The 24,810-nt window shown below is 36.0% G+C and overlaps 1 protein-coding gene across 1 annotated transcript; it reads right to left on the bottom strand.

Annotated features, from left to right (window-relative positions):
- Positions 1-3,340: 3,340 nt before the first annotated feature.
- LOC138318886 (protein FAM89A-like) lies at positions 3,341-14,674 on the bottom strand. The gene is made up of 2 exons (XM_069261689.1): positions 14,156-14,674; positions 3,341-9,630 (listed from the first exon to the last, which is right to left on the bottom strand). The coding sequence occupies exons 1-2, from the start codon at positions 14,510-14,512 to the stop codon at positions 9,337-9,339; spliced, it is 651 nt and encodes a 216-aa protein (XP_069117790.1). The 5' UTR covers positions 14,513-14,674; the 3' UTR covers positions 3,341-9,336.
- Positions 14,675-24,810: the final 10,136 nt, after the last annotated feature.

Here is a 24,810-nt window from a genome sequence, read left to right as displayed (position 1 = left end):
CAATAGTGATGAAGTCAACAAAATGCTGTAGTTTTGATAAATCAATTTGTTAATTTCACGCTGGTTAATAGGAATTACAGGACAATATATTGACGTCATTTCTTTGTTAACTTAAATCGCAAGACAAATTGTTTTGCAGCACAACCATTGCTTTTAATTGAAGAACTTTGCTAATCAAGATCTTTGATGCTTTTTTTCAATAATTTAGACATACAGTACCTTTACATTGACAGTTTTAAAGTCATGAACCTAATAACAGTAATCTAGATATTGAGTTTCATTTGAGGAATTTTAAAGGGGATTTTATTGAATAAGGAAAGTACATTGTACAGAACATTACAGAACATTCATTTATTTTTGGAACCATAGGGGCAACCTTCTTCAGGTAATCACATTTAAAACAAAAAACATATAAATTCATTATTAATAAATAATATTGGTATATATAATCCTATATTTTAGTATTTATAACTTATAAGTACATGTAGCTACATAGATACGAAATATGGTGGAATATATTTGATAAAAATATTTGTTAAATTCATAGATACTATAAATTTGTATTAGATTGAGCTATGATAATGAACATAGGACAAAAAATAACCATACAATGTACACCTTTAAACATACAACCAGTCAGTTAAATAACAGACAATGCATTTCAAGAAGAAGAAAACCTATTACTGGCAATTTTCTGACAGATAAAGAACTGTAATTACCAAATAAAAAATTACGTTTATAATCAACTTTGCGGCCATAAGCATTTCAAAAAATGACACTGCAGCCAGATAACTAGCTAGGCAGATTTGTGTTGGATTGATACAGATACCACATATTGGTCATTTATACTGGTTATGATAATTTTAAACTGAAAAAAAAACCTGACAATTAATAAATACAAAATTTTAGAGGTAGCTGCTTTGTTCAAAAGGTCATTAATAAAATAGTTCTCACTTTGCAAAACATCTTGATCTGTCTTTATAGATTCTGAGATCAGTCTAATGAGTTTGAGAGAAACTATCCCAAAAATGACCTCTGATATTGGTAATGTTTAGTAATAAAAATTAAGTAATAAAATCATAAACCTACATCATGTATAAACACACAAAAACAAGTGGAATACTGGTCAAGACAGGAACATGTTGTGTAAACAGAATATCAAATGATAATTACATAATATAGGTTTGATTGCTATCAAAGATTATAGTGTGTAATTAGATCTAGCTTCATATATACCAAACATAACCAGTTCACATTATGCCCAACACTACTTATAAAATCAAAAGTGCTAAAACTGTTCTATAAAGATAATAAACTCGTTCTCAAACATCATTGAATGTGAATGTGACTTTGTACAGATCTGCTCTTGATGAGGTTTTTTTTAAATTTCCTATAATGGTTTAATTGAACATTTGGAAAACAAGTTGATTAGTTTCTACTAAGTTTTCAACTATCTATAATTAAAAAAAAAAAAATGTCAAAAACATGTGATATGGGGTGGTCCCAAGTCCATGTGAAAGCCAAAAGAAAGCCAAACCTACAAGCCAGCAATTACATAGCAAAGCAGACATGCTAAAAACTGTATTAATTTTACACATAAGTAACGAACAATTCTATATTATTTAATACCAGTGTTGACAAGTCATATAACTTATCTAAAGCATTATAACTAGTGAGAAGTGACTTTCAACAAGGTTTCTACAAGAAATATTTTGATATGAATTATGCAAGATGCAAAAAATGTACAGTACAAGAGGCCTGTGGACATTAGCAGTCACCGGATACAAAATGAACCAAAGACATATAAACACTATATATTGACCTATCAGGCCCTTGAAATCAGTCAATGATTTTATAAATTTGACTTTTTAATCTATGAAGAAAATTTGGTTCTATTAAATCTGTGAATTTGAAAGAAGATTTTTTGATATTTTAATCATTTTGACCGCATTTGGCCCGGCCCGACTGGTCAATGGGGGTCAGCGCAGACTCAAATGGATATGTTAAAATGCTTTATCTCAGGATAATATAATTCTAACCAAGTTTGATTCATTTCCTATGAAAATTGAGCAAAAAATGCTCATAAAAGTTTTTTTCCTATATAGAATATAGTAAATTTGATCCCGTACCCAGGGGAAAATCTAAGATCCCAGGGCTATGAAATTCACAATTTTTGTAAAGGGTCTTAAGACCTTTCAAACTATGACGAGAATCTGGTTCCATCAAATCTGAAATCAAAAGATTTTTTCAAAATTTAAGTCATTTTGACCTCTTAGCCTCGTCCCTCTGATCCTGTGGGTCAGGTAGGGCCAATATGGATATGATGTTAAAACACTATTTCAGGCTAATAAATCTAACCAAGTTTGACTTGTTTCCTATGAAAATTGAGCAAATAATGCTCATAAATGTGTTTTTCCTATGTAAACTATGGTATAGTAAATTTGACCCTCTGAATGTCAGAAGATTTTTTAAGTTCAGCAGTTTTGGAGAAGAAGTCAAAAATTTAAATTGTTGATCGCCATACGACGCATGACGGACAACGACGGAAAAAAGGTGATTAGAATAGGTCACTTGAGACTTGGTCTAAAAGATCAAAAGAGACTGAAAACAAACCAACATACAGTCCTTTAGACTAAGGTGGAATAATCTTTTGAACATACATGTATTTTACAAACTACATTGTGTAAAATTTTGCTTTGGTATATGTTTCCATGTGAAACAAGTTTTTATCAATTTGCACCAACCTTTGTATATCATATATTAACATATATAAATGGCACTGAACTGTATACTTCATCCTATCTCACAGTTTAGTGAAGTACAAGAAAATTTACCATTTCATTGATTGCCCATACACCGAGATCCAGATTTGTAATGTTGGACTGTTTGAGTGTGTTATTCTTGAGTACATGTGTGATTATGAGATTACACATCCTCTACATGTCCCTCTCGGCTTTTATACCGGCAGATTTTAACATAAGCTCCGAGCTATGTGCTCCTGGAGACAGCAGTCCAGTAAAGATGGGAAGAAACACAAATAAACTGCAGCTATCTCCCCTAAGACTAATCCTGTGTACCTGACTAGACTTTACAATCACTAAAGAAGACTGTGAACACATGTAATTATGGTATGGTGTACACTGTTCACTGAACCTACACTAACCTTTGGATCATCTCACATCCTCCTATATCCAAACAACAAATGCTTGTAATATGGCTAAAAATAAATTATTTACTTGTTTTTTATAGGTCAGACTCATCATGACTTTTGAATCACAACTTATTTATTGTATAACTATTGTATCACAACTTATTTATTGTATACATACTTTCTAAATGGACTTACCGGTAGTTTCTACAGTTGGTGTGGCCTTTCAATAGAACTGCCAGTTTAAATATTCTCTAGTACAACTATTCACACTAAGAAAAGACAACATCCACAGTAAATTTAAGTCATTTTCAAATAAAACAGCTAATAATATAAACAATTGATTAATATGGCCACTATATAGCACTATAGGATAAGTATATGTGTAACCATTTGGTTTATACTGTTACCTAGTAGCTACACTTTAACTGTACAAATGTTATGTGTAACCATTTGGTTTATACGGTTACCTCGTAGCTACACTTTAACTGTACAAATGTTATGTGTAACCATTTGGTTTATACGGTTACCTCGTAGCTACACTTTAACTGTACAAATGTTATGTGTAACCATTTGGTTTATACGGTTACCTCGTAGCTACACTTTAACTGTACAAATGTTATGTGTAACCATTTGGTTTATACGGTTACCTCGTAGCTACACTTTAACTATACAAATGTTATGTGTAACCATTTAGTTTATACGGTTACCTAGTAGCTACACTTTAACTGTACAAATGTTATGTGTAACCATTTGGTTTATACGGTTACCTCGTAGCTACACTTTAACTGTACAAATGTTATGTGTAACCATTTGGTTTATACGGTTACCAAGTAGCTACACTTTAACAGTACAAATGTTATGTGTAACCATTTGGTTTATACGGTTACCTCGTAGCTACACTTTAACTGTACAAATGTTATGTGTAACCATTTGGTTTATACGGTTACCTAGTAGCTACACTTTAACTGTACAAATGTTATGTGTAACCATTTAGTTTATACGGTTACCTAGTAGCTACACTTTAACTGTACAAATGTTATGTGTAACCATTTGGTTTATACGGTTACCTAGTAGCTACACTTTAACTGTACAAATGTTATGTGTGATAACCATTTGGTTTATACGGTTACCTCGTAGCTACACTTTAACAGTACAAATGTTATGAAAAATATATTACTGTATAATCACAACCTAGTGATGTTTTTGTTTGAGGAAAAAAGCTATCTACATCAGAAATTAAAATCAAAAAGATCATATAGATCCATCTAAGTTTTTTGTACTTTTGATTTTCAAATTGAAGTCTGATGAAGACTTCGTCTCAATTAAAAATTCAAAATAATATTAAAAATTTCACAAAACAAAAACTTCTCTAGTGTATTAAAAATCTACAAATGCTTTATACATCACAGCCTTTGTTTGTTAGCAACCCCAATGTTGATATAACAATTGTTCTATATATACAATAGGTGTGTACAATTATCAATTAATTAATACATCAATTAGCATGCATGAGTTTGTAGACAATTCTACCATAACCACTTGATTTTTAGAAACTTGCATTGTTTAAAAACATCATGAGAAATAGCCACTTGATATCATACACGCTTATCACTCAAAAAGCATGATCTGCGGTCGATCATTTACCAGCTTTGTTCATTTGATTATAGGCCAGGGTCACATAGGAATCAATAACATATACAATTAGTGAAATACAAATATGAGCTAGAACAAGCAGTTTGTTCAATAACTATACAAGTATTTTGATATCCACATGTACCATAGTCTTAAAACTAATTTCTTTAACTTCAGTTTCCAATTACCTATAAACCACAGGGCCTTGCATTGTTTTATTGAAGGACAAGCTACATATACACTAGCTGGCAAATTACATACAGCAGTATAATACATCAAAACATCTTCTGTGTGCTCAAAAATAAGTCGATGTTATGTATGTACATAATAGATAATAGAAGGTATGCCTCAAAAACTCTTCAATATGCAGATACTGAAAAATATTATCTTTCCTGCAAATGACACAAACAAAACTTTCCATACATCTTTTTGAGACTACATGTGAAACACTAAATTAAACATGTTTTTCTAACCATTTACATCCATATGTATTCAAACCAAATCCACATGAACCCAAATATTATTCATTTATCCATAGCAACCCATAACAGACAATGAAAACCACATTGATTCACATGAAATAGATATAAATTGATGGTCTACATGTACCAGGGGTGTACAATTCCAAAAATTTTGCACTAGCCCAAGGGCTAGTAGCAACAATTTTTCACTAGCCCTGATCAGAATTCTACTAGCCCTATTTTTCTTTCATTTTCATATGCACATTTTACTCGATCTGGATTTTGTACAAACCTGTACAGAACAAATACATGTCTAAACAGTGTGTTAAATACCATTTCTGCTAATAAAGATATCACACAGATTGTTTCACAGGAACCAGGTATTCATATAATAGTGAAAACATTATTGAGTCGATATTGATAATGCAAGAATGCGATCGCATGCAAAATATTTCAGATTTGAAATTATAGTTCTTATATCACTCAAATATTTGCTTTAAAACTATCATTAGATGTAAAGAAAGAAAACATAATCAGTATATCTATTAAAGTTTAACTTTGATATTAAAGCTTAGCAAGGAAATATAACATGAATACAATCAGTATTAAATATCTGCTGTTTTCATTTTATATGTAATATGAACTTATTAGAATTTAGTAAATAGTACAATTCATGAAATTTTTGTAACAAAATCTTGAAGTAAAATTACTTTTTACTGATCTTACTTATTTTTATAAGTATTTTTATTTTTATGAGTATTAAAAAAACTCCATTTTATTTAGCAACATTTGCATGAGATTTGAATAAAATGTTGCCAATTTCATAATTTCATATAAATTATTTCCAAGAACTGTACACAAATTCAACTTGACAATTTACAATAAAATATTTTGTAAATGATTATTAAATTGCACTGCTAATTTTCATTTACAAGATTTCAATTCTATTTAAGTTATCTTGAAAAACATTTAGTGAATTTATTTGTGTCAATTAACTAAGCATACCTATATATGTATAGATCTGCAAGTGCACAGGACTAAAAATTACCATTATTTTATACTTCAAAACGATCCTCTATCCATCTCACAGCAGTAGTACTTTTTGAATCCAACCCTCATATACTTAAATTTATAACACGAAAATGATAGTGATGCTAAATAATATAACAGTCACTTCATAATTAATTTTTATCTAGAGTCTAGAAATCAAGATTTTCCCGTTCCCTGTCTGTCAACAACATCGGCAAACACATGGCCATCTGGGTCACTCAAGCGCTTAACTTTTACCAATTACATAACAAAGCGTTTGATGCACCTAGATGAAAAATGTTATTTACGTTTGGGAACCATCTGTGGTTGTAAAACTACATTCTTGATATTTTCGCTTCAGTTTTGACCACACATTTACTGCTAGTAGAATTCTGAACACCAATAAAAGGCTAAACTGCTGATTTACAACTAAATTTCAATGTAAAGATAAATTGTTATCAGGAAATTTCCACTAGCCCACGGGCTAGTAATGATCGTGAAGCCACTAGCCCTGACCTGAAATTCACTAGCCCCGGACGTCGGGCTAGTGGAATTGTACACCCCTGTGTACCCAACACAGACCCCACACTAATCAAATGAAACTTGAGAGAACTTATTTAACCTACATATTCTGTCTTTGTATAATACAGTGTTATTTCCCTTTCATTATTTTATGTGTAAAAATTGCATCGTTTTCAGTGAAAATGATGTTTTGGTTACAAAAACATGACATGACATTTAATATGTACCTACATAAAAGGGCAAATAACTCTAAAATTTCAAATACAGAACACCCTATAAGTACCCCATCTCTTGTGTACCCATATTAGTCTGCACTAGTTAGTCATATAATGTACATATTTACACAGATAGCACTGAAATTTAATATCACTTAATTAAATTTGTTTTGCACACATAGAATTCAGTTAAATTTTTGTTATACAGAACAAATAGCACTAAATCTATTTTTAATCTAACCTAAGCAGCACTGGAATAGCACCCTCTTTTCATTTCATATGTACTGAAATAGCAATGAAACATAAAACTAATCTTTAGGTTTGACCTAACTTTATTCTTATTCACAAAAAAAAAATTCTGATGTCTTACATCACCTAATTAATCAACTCAGTGCACCTGGACCTGTAGTACCAAATTAATTATCAATGGACCTTCAAAGCACCTAAGTGAAATTATGAACATTTTCAAAGTCTACTGCAAACTTGTAAGGTGACAAACAGCACTAAATCTATCAATAAAAGCTTCCTAATTCCCATATAGCCATTACTTTCACAAGACGAACATTTCACCCTTTGACTTTAAAAAAAAAGTTAATCTTAACGACTTGAAATTTTTCAATCAGGCATAATGATTGAAGCATGATTCACAGTAAATTACTCGTCATTTATCATACCACATATATGAATTTCCAGTCACAGCAGTCCCACAAATTTCAATAATATTATTCCCGTGAAAATTACTGGCTATACAGTATAAATCAGTGTACAATATATCTTTGACTGTGAGATCAACCTTAACAGTGCATGATAATAAAAACAGCGAGTTGTCCAATATTATCAATTTCATCTCAGAACCTACCGTTATCGCTATGTACAAATCACAAATAAAGTGTTTAGGAAACAAAATACTTTAACTATTGGTTAAAAATATAATATTGTATATATATATATATATATATTCATAAATGATAATATAGAATGTATATAACACTATAGTCCAACAAAAACTATATCCAACTTTGGAGTATCAGCTTGCCCTGCACTGTAACATATAGGGAATGTATATTACCCTGTTCAATAACTCAATTACCCTTAAACTTCTTCTGAAAGTATACATGTATTCCAATTTCCCTAAACTTCTTTAAAAAATTCAACCGTAAAACACAAACGATCCGCTATTACTTGCTAAAGGTATACTTGGATTGCCAAATTCAAATTTAGTAGTGACAAAACTCTAGAACAAACAACCAAAATTCCCTGTTTTCTTCCTCAAATTTATCCAGAGTACCAACTTCTTATACTATGTTACCATAATCTGCCCTCCATAAACAAAGTGTGTGTGCCTTTAATTTCTTTGATCAAAGCATATCATGTTCTCTTCATCAAACTTTAAAGTAGCAAATTAAAGCCCGATATTAAAATTAAAGAGAAATGACAGGCGAGTAGAGACATTAAAGTCTTATAACAAAAATTGAATTGAGTACTTAACTTACTCGCAAAGTTTTGTTAATGAATAATTAGATACGAAATTACAATATGACACTATTGAGACATACAAGTAAAATTGTTCAGCATTAAGAGGCAAGACTTGACAATGTACAATACAAAGTGATGTACGTATATTGTTCAGTTTATTAGAAACCGAACAGGTCTTCATCAGAAAGTAATCAAAACAAAGATTAATAAAAAGATGACAAAGGACAAAGTTATTTTTTGGTAAATAAATAAATGACATGCATTACACAATTATGTAATTATATACATTTAAGTACCTGCTATGATTAAATCTACAACAAATGTCTTATATAGTATACATACTGTATACATTAAAAGGTCAAAATCAAAAGGGCAAAAAAGTTATTAGACAGATTCGCCTTCATATCACCACACCAAAAAGTCTCTACAATGTAGTACATTACATTATTGAATTTAATTTTTTTTTTTAAACACAAACAAAAAACCCATCAACTTGCACTAAAAGATTTTTAGAATGTCACTTTTATGGAAATGCGATTTTAATATGACCACATTGAATTTGATACAATAATTCAAAATGATATAAGTGTTTCAATTCCTACAACAGGGCTTTTTTACAGGCTGTAGCATACTTTTAGAAAATATTGAAGTTTAAAAATGTAATTTTAACATAATTTTCTCCTATGAAAAAATACAAGATTACGGTACCTTTTTGATTGACACCCTATGACACGTACCTCTAAGTCCATCTTAACACAGCTATATTCAAACCCTTTACCTCAACAATGAATCTCCAAAAAACATATCAAAATTAGATGTTGAATTTATACCAACTATATATACAAAAAAATCAAATGAATTCTGATTCGGCACGTTCTTTGAGTTCGTTGATCTGTTGAAGAAGACTGGATGTACTACCATGAAGAGAGCTGTCCACATAGCCATCAGGTTTCAGGTAGATGTCGGCATTCCAATCATAGTCGTCAAAGCTTCCAATACTACTGGTGCGACTGTTCATTCCCCAGGAGTATTCCGAGTTAGTCTCTGAGTACCGATCTTGTACAGCAACTTTATACTCTTGAATAGCATCATTCAATGACCAAAGCTGGCACAGCAGTGATACATCTAGTTCTCTTAGACCAGCCTGAAGACAAAACAACTTCAATGGATAAGGATTAATTTAAAAGTTGTTGTGGGACCTGGACTGGGTCAGTCATCTGACATGTTAACCTTTGATCAGTAGTAATGATCAAAAACCGATAGATTCACACCTAAATAACGACAGTATTTCATGTTACATTTCAATAACATTTCATTCGGAAGGTCCCGGGTTCAAACACCAATTTGGCCAGGCAATCATTATTCAGCTATACTAAAACTTGGAGCCTGTTATCAAACCCTGTTTCAAGCATATTTCATTAGTCATATTCTTAGCAATGAGACATATTAACCTGGCCATGTATGTATGTATAGGTAATCCCTCCATTTACTTTTCAGCACCCGCTGATAGTGCATCGGTACGATGTTACATACATTTCCCATGCAGATTACTGGGTATTGTGCATGGCATCTCCGTACTCAACAATTTTAGAGGTATAGCACGACGAGACACTTTTGGAACATTACGTTGTGTCTAACCTCTAACTTCCGATAGGCCATTTACCTGATGCTGAGGGTAACATTTTCAAAGTTTGGATTGTGACAATATAAAACGTTTAAATCATATTTAGATAGTCATGTCAAAATGTTACGGAAAGGATTCATCATATCTAATCCGCTAAAATGCTATTTTATGAGGCCTCAAGTTAAGGTTTTACTAGATAAATGGGATAACTATAATTGATACCTAAACTGTAAGCATACATCAATGTTATCACTGTGAGAGCTATAAATATTGATATTTTAATAATAATTATTGCATTTTTCCTTCCACCTTAATTCATCTGACATTGGAAGCTGCATCAAAGAAATAAGCCTTCGGAAATGAGAGTCAACAGTCAGCAAAATAACTTCCGATAAAAAAAAAACGGCTGACCAGTCAGCTCTCATGTTATGAGAGCAGGCATCTCTGTAACCTAATATAGTACATATATAATTATAAACCACCACCAGTTCAACTGTAACATATACAGTATATAAACCCATCTAACTCGAACCCGGATTCCTCGAATACCCCCTATACGTCAAACTGGTCGTATGGTCTAAACCATGTCCCTATATAATCTATGTAACAAACCCTGGATAGCTATAACAGCTTTTCGTCTAATACCCCTCATTCTCCGAACAGAATTATGTCATTGTTTTATCAAATACATAGTATTTACCTATGTATTTGTCGAACAGGTGTTCGGCCTTTGAGATTTTTTTACCTGTGTCACACCTGACTGCACCGACCGACATAGATAATTGCTCACGATCTTGTGTTTATACAGGTGGCGTATCAAACCTTTAGCTAATTAAGGGATAAACAGTGTCATTATTACCTACCTACACAATCGTAACTTTATTTGAACATTTCAGAAAAGGCATTAAATTATTGATGTTTCCTTCGTCATAATCTGTAAATACGACAAGGACATAGTCATTCAGATCCCCCGCCTATGGAGATATCAAAGCTGAAGTAAGTTTGATTGTGGAGACTTATGTGTATGAAAAAAAAACAGGAAAAAGGAAGTTGAGCTAAAGAAAGATGGAGTATAATTCAAGTATAGCGGGGCTGCAATTTTTAAAGCAGGTATACAGCCTTGACATTTATATTAGACTATATACACAAAGATGGGTGGAGTTTTGCAAAGTAACATTTATCATTTACCATGATATTTTCAGCAATGTTTCCATGGTAACGGAAAAAGTGCAAAAAATGAAAACCTAAAAATAGCAAAAGGTACTACTAAACCATAAAAAGAATGTGTCTATGAAGTTTTGTGGAAATATCTCTGCTGGTTTTAGAGTTGTGCTCCGGAAACGATTCTTACACAAAAATATGATATTTTCAGCAATGTTTCTATGGTTAAAGAAAAAAGCACAAAAAGTGAAAACCTAAAAATAGCAAAAGGCACTACTAGACCATAAGAACAATGTGTCTATGAAGTTTCATGAAAATATCTCTGCTGGTTTTAGAGTTGTGCTCCAGAAACGATTCTTACACAAAAATATGCCATTTTCAGCAATGTTTACATGGTTACAGAAAAAAGTACAAAAAGTGAAAACCTTAAAATAGCAAAAGGCACTACTAGACCATAAGACTAATGTGCCTATGGAGTTCCGTGCATATATCTCAACCGGTTTTCCAGTTATGCTGTGGAAACGAACCTGGTACAAAAATATGATATTTTCAGCAATGTTTCCATGGTTACGGAAAAAGTGCAAAAATGAAAACCTTAAAATAGCAAAAGGCACTACTAGACCATAAGAACAATGTGTCTATGAAGTTTCATGGAAATAGCTCTGCTGGTTTTAGAGTTGTGCTCCAGAAACGATTCTTACACAAAAATCTGCCATTTTCAGCAATGTTTCCATGGTTACAGAAAAAAGTACAAAAAGTGAAAACCTTAAAATAGCAAAAGGCACTACTAGACCATAAGACTAATGTGCCTATGGAGTTCCGTGCATATATCTCAACCGGTTTTCCAGTTATGCTGTGGAAACGAACCTGGTACAAAAATATGATATTTTCAGCAATGTTTCCATGGTTACGGAAAAAGTGCAAAAATGAAAACCTTAAAATAGCAAAAGGCACTACTAGACCATAAGAACAATGTGTCTATGAAGTTTCATGGAAATATATCTGCTGGTTTTATGGAAGTTGTTGATCTGTGTTAATAGAAAGTACGCATTGTGAAATGACAAAAGAGGCTGAATATATTTCTGTCGTTCGCCTAGTTACATAAGTTCATTTTATAAAAAAATTCCTTGTTGTTTTCATTCGACAGGCTAACACAATGTTATTTATTGAAAGATGTAAACGATATAAAACGATATGCAAAGTACATTTTATCAGTGCGTTCCATATCTTTTCCCGTATATTGTATTTTGTAACTTTACTCGTGAACACATGTAACCTAACGCTTTTACAAAATAAACATCTACAGATATCGTTTCTTATGTCCGTAATTATACTGATTGATAACTTTATTGTGAGTATGTACTTTGAAAATGTTTTAAATTCAGATTTGTGATGATTAGGTATGTACATTGACCTAGGTGACGATCATGTATTCTGCTGTGAATGACTTTTGATTAAGGGCTTTCTCGTAAGTATTTTCAAACGCTTAATTTATGTTATAAATTTTTTTTTTCAACTTGATATTGCTACCAATAAAACCCTTGAATAAAGAAATCCTAAATGCTGAAAGATAGTGTAATTAAAATATCATTGCCGTGCATTGTTTGTCATAGTTTGAGACCAGACATTTTGAATGTCGATCATGACCAACCTTGGACGAGTCCAATACCCTGTATTCCTTGAACTATTGATCTTGTCCTCTGCTGTTCGAGTTATAAGGGTTTTACTGTATATCTATAAGCATGCAATAAAATACAATTTAGTTAGAAACATATAGAATATCAGTTATCTGCCCAGTCCCCGGGAGTGGAGAATGCTCTGACACCTGTTCTTGTCTAATGGTGGAGAAAAAACCACATGGGAAAACAAAAAATTAATTGCAACCGTACCATCGTGGGGACAACAAACCCGACAGACATCGCCCCGTGTTGGAGTCAAACCCTTTGCTGGAGTGAGCGGTCTGCAGCTCACGCTTGAATGCATCTGGCGATTCCTGCCAGCCCATTTTATTAGTGATCACCGCTACCTAGGCATGGATTGTGTGTTAAGTCTTCAGGCACACTAAAAATGGGGGTGTTATGGTTCTGGATCAGATCAATCGCTGGTAATAAATTAGCTTACTATAGAGTATTCACTTAGTGTTCAGAACCCTGGTCTGGCTGTGCATTTTCTACTTAAGTAGCATGTTTTTCCACTACACCTAATAACCTTATCAAACTGACCATACAAAAAATATTGTAATCTTATAACTGGACTGGCTCGATCATAATAGTAGAATAAGGGTCTTGTGTATCTACGAGGGCAAAGACTGTGAGAAAGGAGGAGTGTAGCCGCCCGGATTGGGCTGGGTCGATCATCAGTGGCTAGGTAGTAGAATAGGTAGAGCATTCAACTAGGGTGTCCCAGTCTATACAGCTAGTCGCAACATTTTCTCCTCTGTTGTTTCATATATGTGACTGGGTCGATCATCAGGTAGCTCAATCATTAGAGCATTTGGTTAGTGTTCGGAGGTCTTCGATTCCAATCCCGATCTGGCTATACAAAATTGGTTAGCTTGCCAACCCATCTCAAGCATTGGAGTATGTTTTACTGGGAATATATGCAAACTTGTGTGTTGGGTCCTAGGTCTTCGGACGAAAGTAATTGGAGAAAGGAGGAAATAATTAACCAGGAGTATAGCGGAACTTGACTGAGTCAATCATCAGTAACCAGGTAGCTCAATTAGTTGAGCATCCGACTAGTGTTCGGAGGTCCCACGTTCAAATCCCAGTCTGGCTACTACATTTTCTCCTCTTCTTTTATACATATGGTATACAATATATTAATAATGTTATCATAATTTGAAAATATCACTGTATTATGTAAATGACTTTATTAATATTACCATCTCATTCTTTAAAGTTGACAAGGCTGTGTTAAGCTTTACGAAAGGAGACATTTCCTCGCTGCTACTTGGCTGATCTTCCGGTGACTGGACTGCCGAATCGACATTGGACCCGGTAGACGACGCATTACATTGTAGGTCATGATCTGTATCACTGTTTCTGCTATATATAAGAACGCCATCCCCGCCATCTGGCTGACTCATAGGGCTGGACAGACTGGAAAATTCAGTGTCACTGATGCTCCCACCCAACGTGGATTCCTCTTCTTTTTCTTCAAAACTTGAAAGCGATGGATTTATGTTGACTACATCGCTAAAACATTTAGGAAGGGGTGGTAGGCCTGGAAGTTCAGCCATCCTGTCAGTAATGGACAGAAAACTATAGTTTGTATTCTCCCTAGTAATTCATGTCGCTCTGTTGCTTTCTCACAGCTGTCAGCTTGTTGACAAAGTCGCCATTATCCAAAACTTTTTACCTTGCTCGCAGGTCTTACTTCCGGTAACAGGTGCGCCACCACTGATCGTGATCAGCTGTAAGAGTTATCTCCCCGAAACCGTACATTTTGGTGCTAAAGGGGGAAAATGTTATTAGTTCATTGAACCTTTTGGGCATAAATAGTATCTGATAGTAGACCTTATATATCTTTGTTTATTAGACTAGCTACAACTGATTCCCAGGTCCTCATGGGGGAAAATTAATGAAATACAACCGTCACCAAGTGCATTATATTGAAGATACATCATGACCACAAAAATTTAATGTGGCACTTACGGCAAGCCGTTTTGATACTTAAAACATATCTGATAATAGCTTAAGTTAAAAAGTTACTTAACTTAAGTAAAAAGGATTTCAGCTTAAGCTGAAAAGATTTCAACTTAAGTTAAACAATAACATAATCACACTTTTAAAATTAAGTTGAAATCTTTTTAACTTTCATTAATTTGTACACAACTTGTACAAGAAATCACATGCATACGACCTGTCACAATAACAGGTATTCTGAAATTATAGTCTAATGCTATATCTAATGGAGGATATATAAGTCTCATAAACGTCCTTGGTATTTTGAACTTACCATTCTAAAATAGCTATCAATGGTATACCAATGATGCCAATGTCAACCAGCAAAATTTACCATCGACATTTTTTTCGGACGGTCTAGAGCACTGTCAGTGTTGGTAATTAAAATAAGTTCCGGGTAATGATGCAATTTCAAGATGACCACCACCACGAGTAGATGATGAGGTGACCATCGTGGCGATAGTTTTCCCTAGGCCTCTAAACTGATCATATATGGTAAAAAACTACAATGTTCAAATGAATTTGTTGATCAAAAATAACCCTTACAATTGTCTGTTTGCTATATTTGTTGCTCAATAGTGCAACATTGGTATACCAATGGTACCAACCGTTAATCCCTTTGACAAAAGAATGTCAAAATCCGTTCAAAGAACAGTCATCCAATCATTAATGTTTGGTACCATTGTGTGCATGGTTACTTCTCTCTAGACCGAAGCTTGTGCTGGTCGATTTCTTTGTTTCGTCAAGTGGTAAGTTTATATATCATATAAACATTATTGTAAGTTGTCTTGCTAGAGATCCGATGTTCACAAGCACGAGCCTAGACGGCTGATTTTTTAAATTATTATTTTAAATCCGGTCCTATTACGCTGGTGATGAGAAGGTGTCGAGAAATGACATACAAATATGTGACTGGTGAGGATATGTAAATTATGTAGACTGTCTGCTTGGTTTTGTTGATTAGGCTTACCTGGCGAGTGTGAATGTCTGTAATGTGTTTTGGGAGGCTTTGTCATATCCGTGTTGTCTTCATCTAATACTGGGGCTTTTTATAGTGCTACCCACAAAAGATACCGAACAGCACACCACGCACGGTAACATTATATACTGAAAACGGTCAACCCAGTCGTCCACTCCCTTTATATAAATATAAATGTATATTGTCATTGGATAATTTGACAGGCTTTTCACCAACAAGGAATTTCGGTCAAGTTCATTCATATTTACAAACTTGGTAGCTATTTGTGCCAGCATGCCACATACCTAATATTACGTCTCGTGGCCTTCTATAACTCCACAAGAAATCATTTGAAGATTTTATGATTTTAGAACATTATGAATATTCCCCCCCCCCTGCCCCCCGCTTCCTACGCCCCCGCTTTGTAGACAACTTTCTGTGCAGAAGAATAAGAAAGGAAAAAAACCAGAACAGAAAACAATAGCACTTTTCAATCATAGGTGAAAAGCCCTAAATACATTTTATTTCTACATGATTTGAAGTTTATAGAAAATCAATATCTCAATAATTCTATCTGCTACACTGATACATCGGTCGATCGTGATCTACAGGAAAGCGACTAAATTTGCGTAGGATTACGTCGTAAAACTATACATCAAAATGTCCGTTCTATACCTAGCGTGTGTATTCCACTTCAGACAAAAACACGTTAATTCTGCTTAGAACAAGCACAGCCTCAACTATTTAATTAAAATATAGCCAATAAAGTAAGAGTAAAACTTAATTCATTTTCCGTGATAAACTTTATTGTGATGACGTCATTTGGTATCGATTTCCCGAGTCGAACTTAATTGTTTACCGTCACGGGAGAGCATCCTTGTGTGGAAGGGTCTGCATGAGCAGCCACCGTGGATACTGGTGAAAGTGGCACTATGGCTTTAATTGCTTTAGAAGGCTATTCCCCAGTGATTAAATTGAGTGTGTAATTAATAAATTAAAACGACAAGTACTGTTGACACCATCCAACGGCCATTTTATTCCCATGGCGAATGAATTACGGACTTGTCGACTGAAGGACAGTTAAGTCCATAAATTGGGAAGTAAACCCGTTAAATTCACAAATAGGACATTTTACTCAGGGGGATACATAACCATTTTTTATGTTCAGTTGTCGCTGTTGTTTTTTTCTCCAGTAGTCATTTTCGTTTTATCTATTTAACAAAAGCAATAGACAGGAAAATCATCACCCATGAATCACCAAACATATATATATGTATTTGTATTTCCACGCATTGATAATTTCTATGCTACATATAAGAACAACGTCCTTTCCTTTCAGTTTACCATCAAATGATTGAAAATGTCCCCTACGCTTCCAACAACGGCGCATCTCAATATACACTCACATATATAGTAAAGAGCTTAGAACCACAGGGACCTGGCACGAAAATTTTTATACTAACAGTATACATATATAATATGTACTGCTAGTTAAAAAATCGTGCCATGTCCCTGTGCTTAGAACCCTTAACAAGGCGCGGACATCTGACGAAAACATTCCTGTTTTATTCATTCTGCAATAAAATGCTATCAGGAGCCAGATTGATCGGACACCGCTACGATATCGAGTTGACGAAAATAGTTAAAACACTAGAAAATTAATTTCCTGCCATGCGTTGATGTATTTGATAATGTGATGCAAAATCATGTTCACCCAATCGATTATTTGGATTATTACGATCAAAGCCCACATCAATGTATGATAATTATCCTTGTCCTATGATGTCATTATTTGTGGAAAGACTGAATAATACTGAGATGCAACAATGATAAGTGAATAACGCGATTGAATGGACGTTTTGACGTCATTGTATCAGGATCAGTGACGAGTCACTTCCCAAAGCGAGATGAAGAGAGAGAAGTCCAAAATTATTCCTGACGTGCTAGGCCTAGATTCGATATTCCTGACGTACTCGGCCCAAACTCGGTATCCATGGCGTACGCGATCTACACTCGGTATTCCTGGCGTACTCGGTCTACACTCGGTACTCCTGACGTACTTGACCTAGATTCGATATTCCTGACGTACTCGGTCTAGACTCGTTATTCCTAACGTTCTCGGCCTAAACTCGGTTTTCATGGCGTACTTGGCCTAGACTAGGTATTCCTGACGTAATACGCCTAGACTCGGTACGTATTCCTGACGTCTCGGCCTAGACTCTGTATTCCTTACGTACTCGGCCTAGACTCGATATTCCTGACGTATTTGGTATAGACTCGGTATTCCTGACGTACTCGGCCTAGACTCGGTATTCCTGACGTATTTGGCCTAGACTCGGTATTCCTGACATACTTTGAATAGACTCGGGCCTCCTGACGTACTCGGCCTAGACTCGATATTCCTGACGTACTCGGCCTAGATTCGATATTCCTGACGTACTCGGCCTAGACTCGGTATTCCTGACGTACTCGGCCTAGATTCGATATTCCTGACGTAATCGGTCTAGACTCTTTGCTCCTAACGTACAATACAATCTTCCGAAACCTCTATTTAAATAATTCACACTGATTTTTTCAACGTCTAGAAATTGTAAAGCAACATACTGTTTCAGAAAAGCGTTAGTCTATAATTTGTTTTAAAGGTAGGTTTCGCCCAATGAAATATAAAGACTACGAAATTGAAATTTATCCTTTACATAGATATAATTTTCAGATCATTTTCAATGCATACAGCGAACAATATGGGTGGTCAGTTGCCTAGCTTGACCAGGAAAATACTCCTCTAAAAATAGAGCGAAGTCAAGCTTTACATAGAACATGACGTATTTTTTCCAAAACGAGGCCGCAGCAACAAACGGATGTGTGCAACAAAATGTCAGATAGAAGTGACAGTCTTGCCACGGCATGTTTAGTTAAAAAACAACAACAACAAATCGAAGGGACTGTTTATACATATCATATAATCTAAAACACTTCATGTTACTTACATACGCTCGCCAACTTTGTACACCAAATATACATGTAGTTAGTCTGCGGCTGTTTGTGCGCTGGCATATGTGTTGAAATTTAACTCACCACGTGCAATGCCGTTACACGAGTCCCAACAGATCCCGGCAAGTTCCGCTTGAGATGTGGCTTCTGTTTCCTATTGCTACATGCCATCTCTGAATTTAATTCCCTATAGATATCCTAGGGTGCTACCGAATCCATTATAATTTCCTCCACTTTGTTGCCGATTCAGATATATTTTTTTCATCGCACACACTTTCGTTCAGCCATTTTGTTTACTTTTAGTGCGTGACCATGCGCATGCGCCAAACTTCGACAACACAATCCATCGCAGCTTCATTTGCATATTATTTTGTCTGACGGACACCGTAATAAATCAAGGATTTCCTTCAATTTTGTATTCAAGACACATTTGTTGAATCTCAAACACATAAAGAAATTAAATTGAGATATTTTAATATGTTTTTTCATCTTTTCTTCCGCTTATCGCAATTCACAAAAAAATATTTATTTGGTTGGGCGAAACCCACCTTTAAAATTTCATGTCAAAATCACGCGCAATGCTATCCATTCCAGTCTGACTTCCTCGGGCACATGCCACCTGGTCCTTTACGTCAGATGTAAGCAGTAATCTGGTGATTCCAAAATTACCCTAGTACAATGGACCCTCGATAATCCGGACACCTTCGTTTCCAGCGTAACCCGTCTGGATTACGAATTTTCAAAATACGTATATAGTATTACATTTACATAAACTATACATGACGTGCGTATGTATGTTTTTACAATGAACGTGGGTGGGACAAGTGCACCAGTGAAGTGTTTGATAGAGGTGATGGTGCCGGAGTTTATCGCGCTTCTCGTGTTTTGATAGGTCCCCTCACGGCTTCCGTATGTTATAGTGTTATCCCATTGTCAAAGCACATGTATACAAGCCGGACACTCGACTCACATTATGCTAGAAACAGACTGACCAAAATGCTGATCGTTCAGCAGGGCAACTACGTTAACATCAATAACCGTGAATGTACGTGTCATTCGTGAATGTACGTGTCATTCGTGAATGTACGTGTCATTAACTTCACATTGAATATCACATATACCGATATACTACACAACTGCTATATGTTCTTCTGCCTTCCACGCATGAGATAGGTATTGGTTAAATTAGAAATTTAAGGGGAAACATACCAAAAACTAAGTCGCTCGTTTTGTGCAGCTACATGCAATTACCCTTGTACAATTATCGTCAACAGAAATCATCATATGGCGAATTTTTTCTGGTAATATTCAATTCTTCACTACTTTGGATACGCGCGAGTTTCCACAATAAACATTATGTTTTATGGTGCACATTGTAGTATTGCCCAGGTATCCCCGTGTAAGATATCATTAGACATAGTCAGTGTGCGACATGAAATCGACATTAGCAGCCCATGGCCCGACTTTCTATCAGGAATCAATTACATTTTACAGTTGTTGTGGACTCAGGGACTGCTAATCACATTTTGCCGAGAGACATTTCATGGGAGTAAGGTTGCACTGGGCGTTTTGAGAAATCCGTGTCAGCGACAAGGGCATTGGTTTTATCAGGGTATAATATATTTTTAGTGGTCTTTTGGGGAAAACTTTCGATACCGATTGAACAGTTTTTATCAGTCTTATTCAGTAAACTCGAATGGAAGCGCATACTTCAGGTCACCATTTCTTATATACCCATTGCGGACGAACGAACGAACGAACGAACAGATCATGTATCTATAAATATTCTTGAAGATCAATCACACCATTTTTTTTATCAAGATCAGCACATACTGAGATGCAACAATGACAAGTGAATAACGCGATTGAATGGACGTTTTGACGTCATTGTATCAGGGACAGTGACGAGTCACTTCCCAAAGCGAAATGAAGAGAGAGAAGTCCAAAGTTATTCCTGACGTGCTAGGCCTAGATTCGATACTCCTGGCGTACTCGGTCTACACTCGGTATTCCTGGCGTACTCGATCTACACTCGGTATTCTTGGCGTACTCGGTCTACACTCGGTACTCCTATCGTACCCGGCCTAGACTCGGTATTCCTGACGTAATACGCCTAGATTCGGTATGTGTTCCTGACGTAATACGCCTAGATTCGATACTCCTGACGTACTCGGCCTAGACTCGGTATTCCTGACGTACTTTGAATAGACTCGGTTCTCCTGACGTACTCGGCCTAGACTCGTTATTCCTGACGTACTCGGCCTAGACTCGGTATTCCTGACGTACTCGGCCTAGACTCTTTGCTCCTAACGTACTTGGCCTAGACTCGGTATTCCTGGCGTACTCGGCCTAGACTCTTTGCTCCTAACGTACTTGGCCTAGACTTGGTATTCCTGACATAATCGGCCTAGACGCTTTGCTCCTAACGTACTTGGCCTAGACTCGGTATTCCCGACGTATTTGGCATAGACTCGGTATTCCTGATATACTTGGTATTGACTCGCTACTCCTGACGTTCTCGGCCTAGACTCGGTATTCCTGACGTACTCGGCCTAGACTCGGTATTCCTGACGTTCTTCGCCTAGACTCGATATTCCTGACGTACTCGGCCTAGACTCGATATTCCTGACGTAATCGGCCTAGACTCTTTGCTCCTAACGTACTTGGCCTAGACTCGGTATTCCTGACGTACTCGGCCTAGACTCGGTATTCCTGACGTACTTGGCCTAGACTCGATATTCCTGATGTACTCGGCCTAGACTCGGTATTCCTGACGTACTCGGCCTAGACTCGGTATTCCTGATGTACTTGGCCTAGACTTGGTATTCCTGACGTAATCGGCCTAGACTCTTTGCTCCTAACGTACTTGGCCTAGACTCGGTATTCCTGACGTACTCGGCCTAGACTCTGTATTCCTGACGTACTTGGCCTAGACTCGATATTCCTGACGTACTCGGCCTAGACTCGGTATTCCTGACGTACTCGGCCTAGACTCGGCATTCCTGGCGTACTCGGCCTAGACTCTTTACTCCTAACGTACTTGGCCTAGACTCGGTATTCCTGACGTAATCGGCCTAGACTCTTTGCTCCTAACAAACTTGGCCTAGACTTGGTATTCCTGACGTAATCGGCCTAGACTCTTTGCTCCTAACCTACTTGGCCTAGACTTAGTTTTCCTGACGTTATCGGCCTAGACTCTTTGCTCCTAACGTACTCGGCCTAGACTCGGTATTCCTGACGTACTTGGCCTAGACTTGGTATTCCTGACGTAATCGGCCTAGACTCTTTGCTCCTAACGTACTCGGCCTAGACTCGGTATTCCTAACGTACTTGGCCTAGACTCGGTACTCCTGACGTTCTCGGCCTAGACTCTTTGCTCCTAACGTACTCGGCCTGGACTCGGTATTTCTGGTGTACTCGGCCTAGACTCGGTATTCCTGACGTACTCGGCCTAGACTCGGTATTCCTGACGTACTCGGCCTAGACTCGGTATTCCTGACGTACTCGGCCTAGGCTCGGTATTCCTGACGTACTCGGCCTAGACTCGGTATTCATGATGACGTATTCGGCCTAGACTCGGTCGAAGTACTTTTTATGGATATTCCTGACGTACTCGGCCTAGATTCGATACTCCTGACGTACTCGGTCTAGACTCGGTATTCCTGACGTAATCGGCCTAGACATAGGCCTAGACTCGATATTCCTGACGTACTCGATGTTTAAAAAACACGCGAGATATGCATCCAATAAAAATTGTGGAAGTCTGCTGTGATGTTGCAGGAGTTATATGTCCCTCATGATGCGTGCTTTGAACAATTTGTTACATTTTATAATAACCTTCCACGACCACGTTTACTCATCTTCTAAATATACGTGTGGAATGTCAAAGCGTTACCATTTCTCCTTCATATCAAAACTATATAAACAGCATCATTTCGAATATTTGTATCGCTACATTTCACGATTCAACGATACCCAAATTGATCTCATCCAACTTCAATCAACTGAAAATTTCTGCTGTTGACTTTGTTATGCAATAAACGTAATTTTAATTTTCTTAAAAAATCTAAAAGATCACAAACACACGTGCAATCTTACACTAATGAATCCATGTTTGTCAGTGAGGAAGCAAATTAAAATCAAACATCAAACGAAACAACGCTGGGTATTGCTATTGATATGCATGTCGTACACGGGGCCTTAGTCCATGGGCTGGTTCGTCAACCAGTTACAGTAAACTAGTCAAGACAAAAACTAGAGGTAGTCCCATAGGAGTTACAGAGACAAACACGACAGCGTCACTTTCACCTGGTCACCCACAGAGACCGGAGCAGAAAGGGGGAGAGTGATGGTCGTGTACGGAAAGATCATTAGATTTAAATATTGAACAATCGTGTGGCTATTTCAAAATGCTCTGTTTGCCCTTTGCCGCGCTAAAATATATAGTATGCTTTTTCGCTTAAAAAAACCCACCAAAACAAAAATGACACGAACTAGTAATGACAACTATTGTTAGTACCTTCCAAGGTAGGAATATCCGTCCTTGACTTGTCATCGCTTTTTAATTTCTAGAAACTAGAAAGTGTTGTAAATGTACTTTCTTAAGCACACCAAGGGCATAATAAAGCTTCAAGGAATACAATATACTTAGTACATGTATACAAAAAAAATGTAAATCGGGAAAATAAAACAAAAAGTAATCATAATAGCACACTGTTTGTTCACAGACAGAACGTCAAAATGACATTACCACGAAAATGATTCACTAAGGTCAACGATAGAAAAAATGCAACTTAGAAATGAGCTCCATAATACTAGCAGAATAAAATATCCATTACCGGTGATGTTTGATAACAAAACAGCTGAGATCACAGAATCAATAATTCAATTTTATGTTGCTAAAGGATGTAAAATATTTGTAGACGAATGGGTATTTAGAACTTTTTAGTAAAATCATAAACTCCTTCTCGTGATTAGCTAGTATACTTTGTCCGATCAGCATGGGTCAGTGTAAGTTCTGAACGACAAACAAAGTGGTGCTTAACCTAAATAGAACGAGAGTTCGCATCTTAACACAACATAGTGAAGAATTTCTGTACGGAAAGGTGGCCAATATTCTCAGAAAAGTGTGTCACACTTTCCTCACTGTCATCGCCCCCCAAAAAAGTGGCAAATGATAAATATTTAACGAAACACTAGTACCATGTATTGATTGACGCTGCCCAATATAGTACGTGTTGGAAGCCAATTACGCTAATTGTCTTGTGATTTACATGCCTGCATTAGTACAAGGAGGACAGATGATGGCTTTTAGGAGGAAAATATGTTATAACCAACCCGCGCTTGTTTTTATTGTTTCATCGCGACAGAAATAATCTAAGGTTATGCATCCTGAAAACTTGAGTAAGGATTTGATTATCAAAGACAGCAATGTGATTTCGATATGTAACATAGACATGCACTATGGTCTACTGTCAAACAAATTAACTGGCTTGTTGGAGATCACAGCGTCTATATAATCAACTTGAGATAACGAGTCTACGTTGTTGCTATGATCTTAAGTGGTCTTCTATAATTACAAATCCTGTAAAATTTCCAAAAGAAAAATGTCAAGGCTGAAAAGAATCTTCAACGAAAATGTGTTCTCTAAATTAGGTATAGCATCACAGACACCAAGTTGAATATGACCGATCGGTAACTTGACCTTTGTTCTCATCTAGGTTACTTCTGTTGAATATCCCCCCCAATCATTCCATTGAACCAACGTAATCCTACCACTGTATTAGTAGTGAATGTTCTTACAACATGTCTAAAACTATAAAGTCAAACAAATCATAAGTTTTGTAGATGCATATATCCTACATTTAAAGCACCAAAGCAACGCTGTACAAAACACGTTATAAC

The sequence above is a fragment of the Argopecten irradians genome, chromosome 3, assembly GCF_041381155.1.
Source record: "Argopecten irradians isolate NY chromosome 3, Ai_NY, whole genome shotgun sequence".
Lineage (NCBI taxonomy): Eukaryota > Metazoa > Mollusca > Bivalvia > Pectinida > Pectinidae > Argopecten > Argopecten irradians.
The sequence above is the reverse complement of the archived record's forward strand: the minus strand, read 5'-3'. Positions and strand labels throughout refer to the sequence as shown.